Consider the following 17,836-nt stretch of genomic DNA (forward strand, 5'->3'; position numbering starts at 1 on the left):
AAATTTGGAGTCAAACTGAAATGATTTATAGGGCCACTGCTACTGTTAGTTATAATGATGTTATAATTAAATTAATGGATTTCAGATAAATAGCCTATAGTTTTAGGTCTATAGGCAACAAAAAATTTATAGGTTGCATCTTAAATATGTGTGTAATAGGCATATAGCTCAATAAGTAATTGTGCTAATAATTTACAGAAATAGGCTACAAGACACAGATTTAGAATATAAAAACTTGAAACCATTCATCATCAATTTGTTAGCTAGCCTAGATATATATATTACCTTTAGAATGTTGGGGTGCTGTAGCCTTTCCATCAGCGTCATTTCTTTCACTATTTTGAAGGACGCCAGTCTGTAGCAGTCTCCAGGTGAAGCATATTTCTTTACGCAATTTTCCATATCGTGTCCCCCGAAATCCACCGATTTCAGAGCCACCGACAAGCTGTTGTTGAGAGCCGCCTTGTAGACAGCCTTTGTGTAGCCTGAGCCGAGGTACTGAACATTGGTCACGTTGTCTATGCTGCTACAGCCAAGCATCGGTGTACCGTTAATGCTCCTCGAATTCATAGTGAAATCTTTCCGTGATTTGGTCTGCGTGTGTGTGGAAGGTGAAAGCCGATTTTGAAAATGCGTCTGTCGGTTTTCGGTTCGCTCAATGACTTTGATAGGGTCCCAATTGTCCCCTGGCTCTGAATCCATGAGCCTCCTTCTCTCCAGCGGGCGGACTGGGTCCCCGGTCCCAGACCCATGTGTTTGGCGCCGACGGTACCGCACAACCTCATCAAATCTCTCTCGTATCTGCAGTAATAGGTCCTGGTGATGCCTGCTTCCCGCAGCGTATTTACTATTGGACTCGGCCACAGCTTTAGTGACTGACTCGCCGACGTGAAGCTGTGAATCGCCTGTAACCCGCTGCTGTTTTTCGTGGTAGTACCGATGTACTCTATTGTCGTGGTTCTGATGGTGCTCGAACCCTGGTATGTACAGCAAATTCATCAGCGTACCGAGGAAGAAGGAAAGGCAGAAGCCTGCCGCAACCACAATCTTTCTTCGCTTCATTGTGATCAGTTTTATTAATAGCATAAAATATATTTGTCCGTCTTCGGCTCCAGCCCCCGCCTATGTGTCTACCACCTCTGCAGCGGTGCCCGGCGTCCAAGGTTCTATCGTGCGCGTCAGAACTTAATGGTATTGCGATGCCGAATGCGCTATGATCACGTCTTCATCTTGAATTATATGATTTATGCAGCCACGCAGGTTTAAGATCCTCCCCATATAAGGTTGACCATGGTGACACTTGCCTTCACACACTGCAAAGCCCACCACTTCTGTAGCCTATGAGCGCATCAGGCAGGGGTCTTCTAGCCTACTAGAAGCCCCCTGAGCGACTAAACAACGGTGACGCCACTGTGATTGATAGGTCATGCAGCTGTGAGCACTGTAGTTTTCAGGCAGTCCATTTCCCATTATGGTACGTTTAACATAGAACATCGTAAAACCACACTACCCATGGTGCAATGTAAAATATCCAGACTGAATTCCAGCAAACCAGCAGCTGTGGAGCGGTGTTTGAGGTTTCTTCGAACTGCGGTTTCGAGTAGGCCTAATGGCACGCGCAAAAGCGCATGAGTTGATGGACATTAATTATATAATATCTACTATCTAATGTTGTTTCATTTCAATTTTTGAATGGCCAGGTTTATATGTGTTTTAAATATAGGCTTAATTGAATGTTTGCATAACCTTTCTAATAGGCCTATACGCCTTAATACGCCAATTGGTCATGTCATCCGCATTATAAATTCTTACCTTTGCACATGGTCTACATTATGTAGCCTATCTAGTAGATTTTCTGCTGATGATCTATACACAACATGGAAAGTAGGCTAAATTGAAATGTTTCCAATGAATAATGAGCATTGCGTTATGAGACAACTGTTAACATAAACATAAGAACACTTCATGCTTTCAGCAAGTAGGGTATTCCATTTAGCTAACACTTTTGGATTGCATTAAATCTTCCACCTCTGTTTTAAATTGGTAGAGAAGTCCAGACTCCTTGCAGGCTGAAGTTCTGCGAGCCCCTCTGTTACTTGGAAAGAAAAATGTATATAATTATGTCTCTGGGGTCGGAGAAGTAAAACTCTAAATTAAAAGCAGACATTACGAAAAGGGGAGTATAAATAATCAAATAATAGGCTCCAGTAGGGCTTTGTTAAACTCGGCCGAGATAAGCATTCCTCGACTGGAATCTCATGTTAGCCAGCACCCCCGCCCTCCCAAATAAATCCCGTTCTGTTTGTCTACTGTAAATACACTATAGCAGTGCCAGCGACGTTTAAAAAATGAGCCACCATGACCCCTTTTAAGTGGGCCCAAACAGAGTTCACCCCGGGGTCTCGCTCTCTATTGTGGTAGGCTAAATGATGATGAACTTTAAAATAATGTTATTAATGCCCTCATTGTTTATCGGATTACTTTAATGACACATTAGTTATTTCTGGTGCAGCTGAGGCAAGACCGAGCGTCCTCTATAGCTTCATTAGGCCAACAAATCAGAAGGCTGACACGGGGAGCCCGGCCTGAGACCTGCTTGGGCTCCGGATAGTGTGGACCTGAATGCTAGTGACATGGCTATCCATCAAACCTACATTACCATGTTGTTAGCAACTAATTAACAAATACAATCAACCTGGAAACTGAACAAACAAAGCGGAGACAGCGGGGCGCAGCAGCACGACGGCCGGGGGTCGAGGGGCCAGACACAGGAAGAATTTATACAAGAGGCGCGCGTCCACTCCTTTTAATAGCTTTGGTTTTTTTAAAGGTCAAAGTAGTGTAAATATAATTATATTATATTAGGCCTACATTATATTATACTATAGGAACCATTTTATTGGCCCTTTTTGACAGATCGGGAAGGATAAATTTGGACGGAACTGCTGTGGAGCTGAAGCATTTCAGTAGCCTAACCAGGGACGGCCTGTTCAATAGGGCGATATGGGCGACGCACTGCCAAACGGGAAAAGGAAGGGATTTTTTTTCTAATCAATTATATCACGGCAACAGTAGTTATCAGTGTTGTAATCTATACGTCTGATCTGCCACAGTGCCACACTGCCACTAAATGTCGAATCAGGCTAAAGTCGTGCTTCAAATGGCTCCACCCCCTTTTGGGGCGATTTCAGTCAGATTGAAAATCGCCCAGAACTTCTGTCATAGACTCCCATGTAAAATCTATTTTTTTCAAATTTCAGAGCCTTCAATACAATCTCAATGGGTGTCTGTGGGCTTGCACTTACGCTTTCGTCATACGTTACGTAACCATGAACGTAACTGAGAAAAGAGTGGATTGTTTGAAAGAAGTTCCTTTTTGTCGGCGAACAAATGAAGATAAATTGGCAACGAAACAATTAGGACCTCCCAGACCAAATTTAATAATTCAACAGGTTTCTACTAAAGGCGGAAAGTCCTACACCCGAGGATTTTCCAAAAATTGGTACGAACGAAAAAAGACATTGCCACTCACTCAACTGGATGACGAGGGATACAGGCTAGCTGTCCGCCGCCACAACGATGAGGTTAGTGTTGATAATCACAAGTTTACTGGATGTGGATATGGTGTAATAAAGGCAGTTTATTCAGAGGTAAATATATCTGGAATCGCGTTCACGGACCCGTTCGTCAAACTCTTAGGGAGCTATAAATTAAGCCCCATTACTTACCATATCAGATAAGAGAAATTGCTGCAGCTACATATATTTTACATCCTGGCCCTACATAGTTCACTATTTGCATCACTTACCAAAATATTACATGTGGTCATATATGCTTGGAAAGTGGAGATGCCATAGAACGTCAAAAAAGTAAACATTGCTGGAGACACATTGCCGTTTTGGAGAAGACATCGCGTTTGCTAGCGAAGAGATTTGTTGTGGCAAATGAACTTGGGCTGGGAATTGCCAGGAACCTCACGATAAGATATATGCATCAGCATTGCGAGTCTCATGATTCTATACGTATTGCGATTCGATACTGTGATTTTATTGCGCACCATATGTCTGTTGCAGAGGGATCAGAAAGCCATGAGAACGAGTTTTGATCAGTCATGGAAATAAAAGTGCTGAAAACAAATTGGCTCCCAATGTGAAAAGATTGAGAACAAGCTATGAAGGAACAATAATGGTGTTTTGGTGCAGGTACAGCCAACTAGCGCTAAAATATTGCGATATTGTCAATACAGTATATCGTAAAGTATCACTATGTAACTCGATTTCTTTCACCCCAATCCCTCAAATTAACGGTAAATAACTGAATTGTTTGCCCCACATTTAGCTAAGATGATTAGCTAGCCAGCTAAAATGTTTTAGTTAGTTAGCAGTCGCATCTACAATAGTTTACTGTCAATAACATGTCTCCAAAAATGACGTGGTGTCTCCAATTGTGTTGACATTTTACAATTGCAATGCGCATCCATGAGTATCCACTTTCTGTAGCTCAGCTGGTAGAGCATGGTGCTTGTAACGCCAAGGTAGTGGGTTCGATCCCCGGGACCACCCATACACAAAAATGTATGCACGCATGACTGTAAGTCGCTTTGGATAAAAGCGTCTGCTAAATGGCATATTATTATTATTATTATTATTATTATTATCTGAAGAGAGCCCCGAAACATTGTGTGCAGACATTTTATGCAATAAATGAAGTAGGTTCAATCTAGTAGTTCTGATCTTCTGATTGGTCCTGATGAGTTGGGCGAGGTCCCCTGCAGGCTACTGTCACTGTTGCATTGGCTCTGAGTCGGGTTCTCTGTCTTCAAATGTTCAGCCTAAGAGAGGGGATTTTTGTGTGTGTGTGTGTGTGTGTGTGTGTGTTTAACAGTGATGATGTGTGTGTGTGTGTGTGTTTAACAGTGATGATGTGTGTGTGTGTGTGTTTGTGTGTGTGTGTGTCCTCAGAGCAAGAACTCGTGAGTTGGAAGAACTGAGAGGCCTATGGCGTGGGTGTTGTCCTTGGCCACCTGCTGACAAGGCTGACAAGATAGGACCCTTTTGTCCATTGTTATTGGATAGGAACAGAACTTATAACCAGCTCCTGACCTAAATAGATCTTAGCACAACATTTTACTCAACATATCATATTCCATATTCACTATAACAAATATATTTACTACGACATTAGCAAGAACCGCCACATCCTCAGCCGGCTAATCCAGTGTGTGAAGTTTTGCGGAGTGTTTGAGTTAGCTTTGCGAGGCAAAGATGAAACTGAGGGCTCCACCAACCCTGGTAAGCCAACACTTTTGAGATCAGTCAATAAATGCTTCTGGTATTGACTTATATGCTGCCCCTGTCTTCATGTTGTTGCTGGACATATCTTTTTTTAAATGTGTGTAGGTCACCTAAATCATCAGAAAAATTGCCCCTCCTGAGAATTTTTTCAGGAGCCGCCACTGAGCCTAACTATAGCCTACCTCTCGCGCTGAAATGGCTACTGTATCCCACACCAAATGTTACCATATCTGGAACTGTTCCTGTCACTTTGAGACTGTTTTAAGTCCACACATTTGATAAGTGGCATGGATCTAGAGAAGCTTAGCTCCATCTCCTTGACAACAGTCTTTGATGATGATGATTATAAAATGTGACAATAATTATTTATAATAATGATCCGATAATTAACCATCGTTTATTTTTCTTTAATTTTTACGCACGATGATTGGATTCAATCATTGTTATCTCTGCATATTAATGGTCATTAGAGTTGATTGTCCGTCATTATATTGTCCAATAAACAACTGAATGATTGATTACACTTATCTTGGCTTATTTAGCAAAGTTATCAATACATTGTGGTGTAATATAAATATTTAGGCATACTTTTGCAGTCCAATTGTCAACAAATTTTGACAAGATAGCCTATAACCGCCATTAGGCCTATGCACTAACCCAAAACGTAGAATTCATTCTTTGCCTGCATTTTTTTAAGTAACAGAAGTGATGTGTAAGGAAATGGTATTTACCTCATCAGTGGCGCAATTGTTGCTTTAATTTCCGATTTCTTACTATGAGAGTGGAGAGGTAATTTGCATGGCCTGGTTTGGGGCGGACAGCTCTGCGGGATGGGGAGGCTCAGTGTCCTCGGGGGAGCTAACACGCATTAATCCCACTTAAATAACTTCATTTTCTCGAGGATTTCTGGGGACAATAGGCAAACAGTGTATTCTAACCACTGTGCTGGTGCCTTTCCATTTAACTAGCCGTTTACATGAGAATCCGGGAGTGGCGGTTGGCTGGCTCGGGGGTGACGGATTAGCCCGCTGCAGCGCAGGAATGTTACCTTTGCTGTGCCTTTGTGATTGACTCAACCTACGGCTGCATATGACTGAACTAATCCTTTTACACTTCTATTTTCTGAGGGTGATAATTATATGCCTTTGGTTACTGTAAACCACACATTAATTACAATGATTTTGGGGGCGTAGGTTGGCCATTCATCGGCAATGTGCGCTTTAGTAGGCCTAATACAGTATGTCGCCCGAAGTAATGGCATGTGTCAATTAATCAAGTTTGAGCCGAAAGTATTTATCGCAATTTGCAACATGCAAATGTGAATGCCATGGAGAGAAGGTCTCAATATAGAAGTTGTAAACTTGTGCATGAATGAGAGATATCCCTATTGTCCATTTTGATGCAAAGACCAAAAGGCTAAAAATAAATTGGCAATTGTTTCTTGAATAAGACATTTTTAGTCAGAGCCATTTCTGAATAGGAGCCTCAATTTACAGTGGAATCAGTCAACTTGAGCTGTTTTTAATTAATTAAATACATTTCTGAATATTGTCTTGATGTGGTACAGTATCTATTAAATGTGCTGTGCATCTTATCCATGGTTTTGATTTTAGAAATGCACTGTACATGTATTTAATGTCCCACTTATGTGCCAAGCTTTTTTATACTCCTTTTCCATCTGAACCTTTAGTCAGGAGGTTTGTATGGTTTTCTTATTCCTCCCCTCTTGCTGGCTGCTATAGAGAAGTGGAGTAGACCCATATCAGTGTCTGAGAGAAATGGGTGATAAGGAGAGCGTTCTCTACTCCATAAGAGTTATGTTTGTAGAGATGAACTTCTGGTCCTGTTTAGTGGAGAAAGGAGGAAATTGGCGAGAGAGGAGGAGAGAGAGAAAGACTTGGGGAAGATCTCAATTGCATACTCCTCGTGTCCTCTCTGCTCTTTCCTTATCTCCTTCTCAAAACCCATTGGAGGAGAAGGTCAGAGGGGAGGGACTAGGAGAGAGGACTGGAGGAGTATGCAATTGATATCTTCCCTTCGAGGGAGGCATGTGCCGCCAGCAAACACTCGCTCACACTGTGAGTTTATGAGCCTCAGACTAGTGTGAATGTGACCTTGAAACAAGCATGTGCTTTGGTTGGAGCCATTAGGAAACATGTCAGTGTGGCCCAGGCTCGGCCACCGCATGCCTGCGTGCGTCTGTGTGTGTGTGTGTGTGTGCCTGGCTATCAGTCAGATGTTAAATGCAATGCAGGTGATGGCAGATATTTATCTCTGTAAGACAGTGCAAATGTGTATGTTTAATAAACAGAGCTACTCCCCAGGAGTACTACCAGCCATGGGGGCCAGATACACCTCACTGCATTTATCCCATTTAGCCCTGAATGGAAGCTGCATGCAGCACTCCCGTTTTCTCTCCAATCTTCATATTTAATGGCAAATTAGCATATCTAATTAGTTGTAATGTGGATCATGGTTTTGCCAATACGATGCTAATTAGCTTGAGAAATCTTGTGGCCGGAGAGGTGAAATACAGGTGAAAAGAGTAAACACAATTCCTGGACTGGGTCTTACTGTGAGAGCTCAGGGGCCAGCAGAGAGAGAGAGAGAGAGAGAGAGAGAGAGAGAGAGAGCACTGACATCTGTGTGTGCAGTGGTGGAAAACGTACCCAGTTGTCATACTTGAGTTAAAGTGAAGATACCTTAATAGAAAATGAGTCAAGTAAAAGTGTAATTCACCCAGTAAAAAACTACTTGAGTAAAAGTCTAGAAGTATTTGGTTTTAAATATACTTAAGTATCAAAAGTAAAAGTATAAATCATTTCAAATTACTTATATTAAGCAAACCAGATGGCACAATTTTCTTGTTTTTTAAATGTATCGATAGCCAGGGGCACACGCCAACACTCAGACATAATTTACAAACGAAGCATGTGTGTTTAGTGAGTCTGCCAGATCAGAGGCAGTAGAGATAACCAGGGATTTTCCTGTCCTGTTAAGCATTCAAAATACTGTACTTTTGGGTGTCAGGGAAAATGTATGGATTAAAAAGAACATTATTTTGTTTAGGAATGTTGTGAAGTAAAAGTACAAGTAGCCAAAATATATATAGTAAAATCAAGTACAGATACCCCCAAAACTACTAAAGTAGTACTTTAAAGTACTTTTACTTAAGGACTTTACACCACTGTGTGTGCGTTTGCCATGCAGCTGAGCAGCGGCATGCCAGCCATGCCTTGGAGTGGAGATGCTAGTATTCTGCACTGCTTCTGTGTTTCACATCCATCTGACATCAGCCTGCTTGCACACCACCACATTTCACCAAGATAATCCTCATCAGACCAAAATATCTACAGTTGAAGTCGGAAGTTTACATACACCTTAGCCAAATACATTTAAACTCAGTTTTTCACAATTCATGACATTTAATCCTAGTAAAAATTCCCTGTCTTAGGTCAGTTAGGATCACCACTTTATTTTAAGAATGTGAAATGTCAGAATAATAGTAGAGAGAATGATTTATTTCAGCTTTTATTTCTTTCATCGCATTCCCAGTGGGTCAGAAGTTTACATACACTCAATTAGTATTTGGTAGCATTGCCTTTAAATTATTTAACTTGGGTCAAACGTTTCGGGTAGCCTTCCACAAGCTTCCCACAATAAGTTGGGTGAATTTTGGCCCATTCCTCCTGACAGAGCTGGTGTAACTGAGTCAGGTTTGTAGGCCTCCTTGCTCACACACGCTTTTTCAGTTCTGCCCACACATTTTCTATAGGATTGAGGTCAGGGCTTTGTGATGGCCACTCCAATACATTGACTTTGTTGTCCTTAAGCCATTTTGCCACAACTTTGGAAGTATGCGTGGGGTCATTGTTCATTTGGAAGACCCATTTGCGACCAAAGCTTTAACTTCCTGACTGATGTCTTGAGATGTTGCTTCAATATATCCACATAATTTTCCTTCCTCATGATGCCATCTATTTTGTGAAGTGCACCAGTCCCTCCTGCAGCAAAGCACCCCTACAGCATGATGCTGCCACCCCCGTGCTTCACGGTTGGGATGGTGTTCTTCGGCTTGCAAGCGACCCCCTTTTTCCTCCAAACATAACAATGGTCATTATGGCCAAACAGTTCTATTTTTGTTTCAACAGACCAGAGAACATTTCTCCAAAAAGTACGATATTTGTCCCCATGTGCAGTTGCAAACCATAGTCTGGCTTTTTTATGGCGGTTTTGGAGCAGTGGCTTCTTCCTTGCTGAGCGCCCTTTCAGGTTATGTCAATATAGGACTCGTTTTACTGTGGATATAGATACTTTTGTACCTGTTTCCTCCAGCATCTTCACAAGGTCCTTTGCTGTTGTTCTGGGATTGATTTGCACTTTTCGCACCAAAGTACGTTCATCTCTAGGAGACAGAACGTGTCTCCTTCCTGAGCGGTATGACGGCTGCGTGGTCCCAATGGTGTTTATACTTGCGTACTATTGATTGTACAGATGAACGTGGTACCTTCAGGCGTTTGGAAATTGTTCCCGAGGATGAACCAGACTTGAGTAGGTCTACATTTTTTTTCTGAGGTCTTGGCTGATTTCTTTTGATTTTCCCATGATGTCAAGCAAAGAGGCACTGAGTTTGAAGGTAGGCCTTGAAATACATCCACAGGGACACCTCCAATTGACTCAAATGATGTCAATTAGCCTATCAGAAGCTTCTAAAGCCATGACATCATTTTCTGGAATTTTCCAAGCTGTTTAAAGGCACATTCAACTTAGTGTATGTAAACTTCTGACCAACTGGAATTGTGATACAGTGAATTATAAGTGAAATAATCTGTCTGTAAACAATTGTTGGAAAAATTACTTGTGTCATGCACAAAGTAGATGTCCTAACCGACTTGCCAAAACTATAGTTTGTTAACAAGAAATTTGTGGATGGTTGAAAAACGAGTTTTAATGACTCCAACCTAAGTGTATGTAAACTTCCGACTTCAACTGTACTTCATAGACAGTGTCACATGGTAGTTAAGCAGGTCACATGTCCTGATTCAGTATTTACACATTTATTCAGTGACTCAAAAGTAAGAAGTTTAGAATATCAAAAAAGTACAATATACAATTGTAAATTCAATCTACCTTTATACCTGAATGCAATCTACCTGAATTATATGTTAGGGGGCACAGGGGCACGTGCCCCCTCAGATTTGTCCTGTTTAAAATATATAAAACATTTAAATAATAATAAATATTTTTTTGTTACATTTTTTGTTGTTGTTTCTCTGTAATATTACTGGCCACCTTGCAAATTTATGAAGTTTGGCTTTAGCTAGCGCAGATAGGTTCCCAATCTCCCAACCTCATAATCAAATCAAATACAGTTTTATTTGTCACATGCTTCGTAAACAACAGGTGTAGGTAGACTAACAGTGAAATGCTTACTATGGGCCCTTGCAGAGAGAAATAAAAAGCATTTTAATAAAAAATAATAACACATAAATACACACAATGAGTAAAGATAACTTGGCTATATACACAGTCTACCAGTACCGAGTCAATGGGGAGGGGTACAAGGTAGTTGAGGTAGAAATGTACTGTACATATAGGTAGGGGTAAAGTGACTAGGCAATAGGATAGATAATTAACAGTAGCAGCAGCATATTATTTTATTTTTTTATTTAACCTTTATTTAACCAGGTAAGCCAGTTGAGAACAAGTTCTCATTTACAACTGCGACCTGGCCAAGATAAAGCAAAGCAGTGCGATAAAAACAACAACAACACAGAGTTACACATGGGATAAACAAAACGTACAGTCAATAACACAATAGAAAATCTATATACAGTGTGTGCAAATGTAGTAAGTTATGGAGGTAAGGCAATAAATAGGCCATAGTGCAAAATAATTACAATTTAGTATTAACACTGGAATGATAGATGTGCAGAAGATGACGTGCAAATAGAGATACTGGGGTGCAAATTAGCAAAATAAATAACAATATGGGGATGAGGTAGTTGGGTGGGCTAATTACAGATGGGCTGTGTACAGGTGCAGTGATCGGTAAGCTGCTCTGCCAACTGATGCTTAAAGTTAGTGAGGGAGATAAGAGTCTCCAGCTTCAGAGATTTTTGCAGTTCGTTCCAGTCATTGGCAGCAGAGAACTGGAAGGAATGGGGGCCAAAGGAGGTGTTGGCTTTGGGGATGACCAGTGAGATATACAGTGGGGAAAAAAAGTATTTAGTCAGCCACCAATTGTGCAAGTTCTCCCACTTAAAAAGATGAGAGAGGCCTGTAATTTTCATCATAGGTACACGTCAACTATGACAGACAAATTGAGATTTTTTTTCTCCAGAAAATCACATTGTAGGATTTTTTTATGAATTTATTTGCAAATTATGGTGGAAAATAAGTATTTGGTCAATAACAAAAGTTTCTCAATACTTTGTTATATACCCTTTGTTGGCAATGACACAGGTCAAACGTTTTCTGTAAGTCTTCACAAGGTTTTCACACACTGTTGCTGGTATTTTGGCCCATTCCTCCATGCAGATCTCCTCTAGAGCAGTGATATTTTGGGGCTGTCGCTGGGCAACACGGACTTTCAACTTACTCCAAAGATTTTCTATGGGGTTGAGATCTGGAGACTGGCTAGGTCACTCCAGGACCTTGAAATGCTTCTTACGAAGCCACTCCTTCGTTGCCCGGGCGGTGTGTTTGGGATCATTGTCATGCTGAAAGACCCAGCCACGTTTCATCTTCAATGCCCTTGCTGATGGAAGGAGGTTTTCACTCAAAATCTCACGATACATGGCCCCATTCATTCTTTCCTTTACACGGATCAGTCGTCCTGGTCCCTTTGCAGAAAAACAGCCCCAAAGCATGATGTTTCCACCCCCATGCTTCACAGTAGGTATGGTGTTCTTTGGATGCAACTCAGCATTCTTTGTCCTCCAAACACGACGAGTTGAGTTTTTACCAAAAAAGTTCTATTTTGGTTTCATCTGACCATATGACATTCTCCCAATCCTCTTCTGGATCATCCAAATGCACTCTAGCAAACTTCAGACGGTCCTGGACATGTACTGGCTTAAGCAGGGGGACACGTCTGGCACTGCAGGATTTGAGTCCCTGGCGGCGTAGTGTGTTACTGATGGTAGGCTTTGTTACTTTGGTCCCAGCTCTCTGCAGGTCATTCACTAGGTCCCCCCCGTGTGGTTCTGGGATTTTTGCTCACCGTTCTTGTGATCATTTTGACCCCACGGGGTGAGATCTTGCGTGGTGCCCCAGATCGAGGGAGATTATCAGTGGTCTTGTATGTCTTCCATTTCCTAATAATTGCTCCCACAGTTGATTTCTTCAAACCAAGCTGCTTACCTATTGCAGATTCAGTCTTCCCAGCCTGGTGCAGGTCTACAATTTTGTTTCTGGTGTCCTTTGACATCTCTTTGGTCTTGGCCATTGTGGAGTTTGGAGTGTGACTGTTTGAGGTTGTGGACAGGTGTCTTTTATACTGATAACAAGTTCAAACAGGTGCCATTAATACAGGTAACGAGTGGAGGACAGAGGAGCCTCTTAAAGAAGAAGTTACAGGTCTGTGAGAGCCAGAAATCTTGCTTGTTTGTAGGTGACCAAATACTTATTTTCCACCATAATTTGCAAATAAATTCATTAAAAATCCTACAATGTGATTTTCAGGATTTTTTTTCCTCAATTTGTCTGTCATAGTTGACGTGTACCTATGATGAAAATTTCAGGCCTCTCTCATCTTTTTAAGTGAGAGAACTTGCACAATTGGTGGCTGACTAAATACTTTTTTTCCCCACTGTACCTGCTGGAATGCATACTACGGGAGGGTGTTGCTATGGTGACCAATAAGCTAAGATAAGGCAGGGATTTGCCTAGCAGTGATTTATAGATGACCTGGAGCCAGTGGGTTTGGCAACTAATATGTAGTGAGGGCCAACCAACGAGAGTGTACAGGTCACAATGGTGGGTAGTATATGGGGCTTTGGTGACAAAACGGATGGCACTGTGATAGACTACATTCAATTTGCTGAGTAGAGTGTTGGAGGCTATTTTGTAAATGACATCGCCGAAGTCAAGGATCGGTAGGATAGTCAGTTTTACGAGGGCATGTTTGGCAGCATGAGTGAAGGAGGCTTTGTTGCGAAATAAGAAGCCGATTCTAGATTTAACTTTGGATTGGAGATGCTTAATGTGAGTCTGGAAGGAGAGTTTACGGTCTAACCAGACACCTAGGTATTTGTAGTTGTCCACATATTCTAAATCAGACCCGCCGAGAGTAGTGATTCTAGTCGGGCGGGTGCAAGCAGCGTTCGATTGAAGAGTATGCATTTAGTTTTACTAGTGTTTAAGAGCAGTTGGAGGCTAAGGAAGGAGTATTGTATGGCATTGAAGCTCGTTTGGAGGTTTGTTAATACAGTGTCCAATGAAGGGCCAGATGTATACAAAATGGTGTCGTCTGCATAGAGGTGGATCTGAGAGTCACCAGCAGCAAGAGCGACATCATTGATATACACAGAGAATAGAGTCGGCCCGAGAATTGAACCCTGTGGCACCCCCATAGAGACTGCCAGAGGCCCTCCGATTTGACACATTGAACTCTATCTGAGAAGTAGTTGGTGAACCAGGCGAGGCAGTCATTTGAGAAACCAAGGCTATTTAGTCTGCCAATAAGAATGTGGGGATTGACGGAGTCGAAAGCCTTGGCCAGGTCGATGAAGACAGCTGCACAGTACTGTCTTTTATCGATCGTTGTAATAATATCGTTTAGGACCTTGAGTGTGGCTGAGGTGCGTCCATGACCAGCTTTGTGATGAGTCAAAAGTGTTAGTGCAAAAAGGGTCAATGCAGATAGTCCAGGTAGCTATTTGGTTAACTATTTAGCAGTCTTATGGCTTGGGGTTAGAAGCTGTTCAGGGTCCTGTTGATTCCAGACCTGGCGCATCGGTACCGCTTGCCGTGCGGTAGCAGAGAGAACAGTTTATGACTTGGGTGGCTGGAGTCTTTGACAATTTTTAGGGCCTTCCTCTGACAACGTCTGGTATAGAGGTACTGGATGGCAGGGAGATCGGTCCCAGTGATGTACTGGGCCATACTGGGCCATTTCAAGTTAGAATAGCTAGCTTGTCTAACTATCTTAGCTGGCATGCCTGCTTTAGAAAAGCAAGCAATAACTAAATGTATTGAATAAGACTCACATTCCTTTCAATCGTTCACCCAGATTTTTGCAGAGATTCAGAGAAGCCTATTTAGTTTATATAATAAAGAACCACCAGTCAGGAGGATACAGAGAGCTGAAGAGGTATGCTTAGATAAGCAGAAAAATTGACATATTTTTTAACATAGAATTAAGCATAATTATTATGTCTCTAGATTGCAGGAAAAAGCTCTGTCAGATGCCCTAGCCCCCCTCCGGACGACACCCCAACCATCCACAAATACTTTGTGCCCCCTCAGATTTTTGGGGTGCATGACGCCCCTGGCTCTATTCAATCTGTATCTGAGCCAATATATGCAGCGTTTACCGTGAATGCAGTCTCCGCTAACATGGAAACATTCTTTACATTTTAATCATGCTGTAACGCTGAACTTCCGCGGTACGGATTTGATAGAGCCCTAAGTTACTGTTTAACCCACTTTTTATGACTGTGAAAAACAGCAAATAAAGCATCTCTAAAACGTGACCTTCATTAAGCAGAAAGTACATGGGAACTAACATCAACCAACAGACCCTCAAGGTCTTGACTTAGATGGATAGACCTTGGTGCACCGACTTGGACGTGCTCCAGTCATGACAACGGTTTGTTGTTGACAGAGCCATGGTTGCCATCTACTGATAGCCCTGCTGGCTGTCATATAAAGACACAACAATAGTTGAAAGGCTTGCCTAAGGCTGGTCTGGGTGGTTATCTGGCCACAGCAGTATATGAGATTGATGTGTGAGGAAGGCAGGGGTTAAACTGATTCTCTAGCACCTGGCCCTGTGTTGCAACACAATCTCACACTCAATTTGTGCAAATATGTACACAAAGTACAAGTGCTCAGCATATGTGGGAACTCCTTCAAGACTATTGGAAAAGCATTCCAGGTGAAGCTGGTTAAGAGAATGCCAAGAGTGTACAAAGCTGTCATCAAGGCAAAGGGTGGCTATTTGAAGAATCTCAAATATAAAATATATTTTGATTTGTTTAACACTTTTTGGGTTACTACATGATTCCATATGTGTTATTTCATCGTTTTGATGTCTTCACTATTATTCTACAATGTAGAAAATAGTAAAAATAAAGAAAAACCCTTGAATGAGTAGGTGTTCTAAAACTTTTTACCTTTAGTGTATTTCAGTAGATTTTGTGCATTTTGTGCGTTTTTGTGTGGCTTAATTCATGTGAAAATTCACACATTTCTGTGCGACTTCATTCATAGGAAAATGCATTTTGGGTGGGCAAACTTCAGAACAATCTTTTGAAAGTTATTGGAGCAATGCATTTCGGGCAATGGTGTTCTAAACTGCCTTTTTTTGTGTACCATATTTATATATATATATATATATATATATATATATATATATATATATATATATATATATATATACAGTGGGGAGAACAAGTATTTGATACACTGCCGATTTTGCAGGTTTTCCTACTTACAAAGCATGTAGAGGTCTGTAATTTTTATCATAGGTACACTTCAACTGTGAGAGACGGAATCTAAAACAAAAATCCAGAAAATCACATTGTATGATTTTTAAGTAATTACTTTGCATTTTATTGCATGACATAAGTATTTGATCACCTACCAACCAGTAAGAATTTCGGCTCTCACAGACCTGTTCGTTTTTCTTTAAGAAGCCCTCCTGTTCAACACTCATTACCTGTATTAACTGCATCTGTTTGAACTCGTTACCTGTATAAAAGACACCTGTCCACACACTCAATCAAAAAGACTCCAACCTCTCCACAATGGCCAAGATCAGAGAGCTGTGTAAGGACATCAGGGATAAAATTGTAGACCTGCACAAGGCGGGGATGGACTACAGGACAATAGGCAAGCAGCTTGGTGTGAAGGCAACAACTGTTGGCGCAATTATTAGAAAATGGAAGAAGTTCAAGATGACGGTCAATCACCCTCGGTCTGGGGCTCCATGCAAGATCTCACCTCGTGGGGCATCAATGATCATGAGGAAGGTGAGGGATCAGCCCAGAACTACACGGCAGGTCCTGGTCAATGACCTGAAGAGAGCTGGGACCACAGTCTCAAAGAAAACCATTAGTAACACACTACGCCGTCATGGATTAAAATCCTGCAGCGTACGCAAGGTCCCCCTGCTCAAGCCAGCGCATGTCCAGGCCCGTCTGAAGTTTACCAATGACCATCTGGATGATCCAGAGGAGGAATGGGAGAAGGTAATGTGGTCTGATGAGACAAAAATAGAGCTTTTTGGTCTAAACTCCACTCGCCGTGTTTGGAGGAAGAAGAAGGATGAGTACAACCCCAAGAACACCATCCCAACCGTGAAGCATGGAGGTGGAAACATCATTCTTTGGGGATGCTTTTCTGCAAAGGGGACAGGACGACTGCACCGTATTGAGGGGAGGATGGATGGGGCCATGTATCGCGAGATCTTGGCCAACAACCTCCTTCCCTCAGTAAGAGCATTGAAGATGGGTCGTGGCTGGGTCTTCCAGCATGACAACGACCCGAAACACACAGCCAGGGCAACTAAGGAGTGGCTCCGTAAGAAGCATCTCAAGGTCCTGGAGTGGCCTAGCCAGTCTCCAGACCTGAACCCAATAGAACATCTTTGGAGGGAGCTGAAAGTCCGTATTGCCCAGCGACAGCCCCGAAACCTGAAGGATCTGGAGAAGGTCTGTATGGAGGAGTGGGCCAAAATCCCTGCTGCAGTGTGTGCAAACCTGGTCAAGACCTACAGGAAACGTATGATCTCTGTAATTGCAAACAAAGGTTTCTGTACCAAATATTAAGTTCTGCTTTTGTGATGTATCAAATACTTATGTCATGCAATAAAATGCTAATTAATTACTTAAAAATCATACAATGTGATTTTCTGGATTTTTGTTTTAGATTCCGTCTCTCACAGTTGAAGTGTACCTATGATAAAAATTACAGACCTCTACATGCTTTGTAAGTAGGAAAACCTGCAAAATCGGCAGTGTATCAAATACTTGTTCTCCCCACTGTATATATATATATAAACGTGTTAACAACACAATATTGTTAATCAACCAGGTTGTCACGAAATACTTATAATATAATAGTAGCCTTACATTTTATTATATTTTTTATTAATGCCAATGCTGTTTTCTATGCTTGTTTTCGCTACATACTTTAGGATACTGGTGCTATGTTGGATTTTATGAGGGTTGCCAGATTGGAGTAAAAAGCTATATTTGTCAATTTAATTTTTTTTGTGGTATCGATGAAGGTATTTGATTGAGGAATGGGGATACATTTTCAAAATGGGAAATTAATTAATCAACAAATGTTGGGAAACAGAAGACCTGCAAAAA

The 17,836-nt window shown here is 41.6% G+C and overlaps 1 protein-coding gene across 2 annotated transcripts in view; it reads right to left on the reverse strand.

Annotated features, from left to right (window-relative positions):
- Positions 1-1,320, reverse strand: part of LOC121553485 (extracellular tyrosine-protein kinase PKDCC) — a 40,777-nt gene extending 39,457 nt beyond the window's left edge. For both annotated transcript variants that reach the window (XM_041866616.2, XM_041866617.2), the window contains exon 1: positions 286-1,320. In XM_041866616.2, the coding sequence (XP_041722550.1) occupies positions 286-1,086 (801 nt within the window). In that variant the 5' untranslated portion in view covers positions 1,087-1,320. The remainder of the gene's footprint in view (positions 1-285) is intronic.
- Positions 1,321-17,836: the final 16,516 nt, after the last annotated feature.

Source organism: Coregonus clupeaformis, chromosome 37 (genome assembly GCF_020615455.1).
Source record: "Coregonus clupeaformis isolate EN_2021a chromosome 37, ASM2061545v1, whole genome shotgun sequence".
NCBI classification, from domain to species: domain Eukaryota; kingdom Metazoa; phylum Chordata; class Actinopteri; order Salmoniformes; family Salmonidae; genus Coregonus; species Coregonus clupeaformis.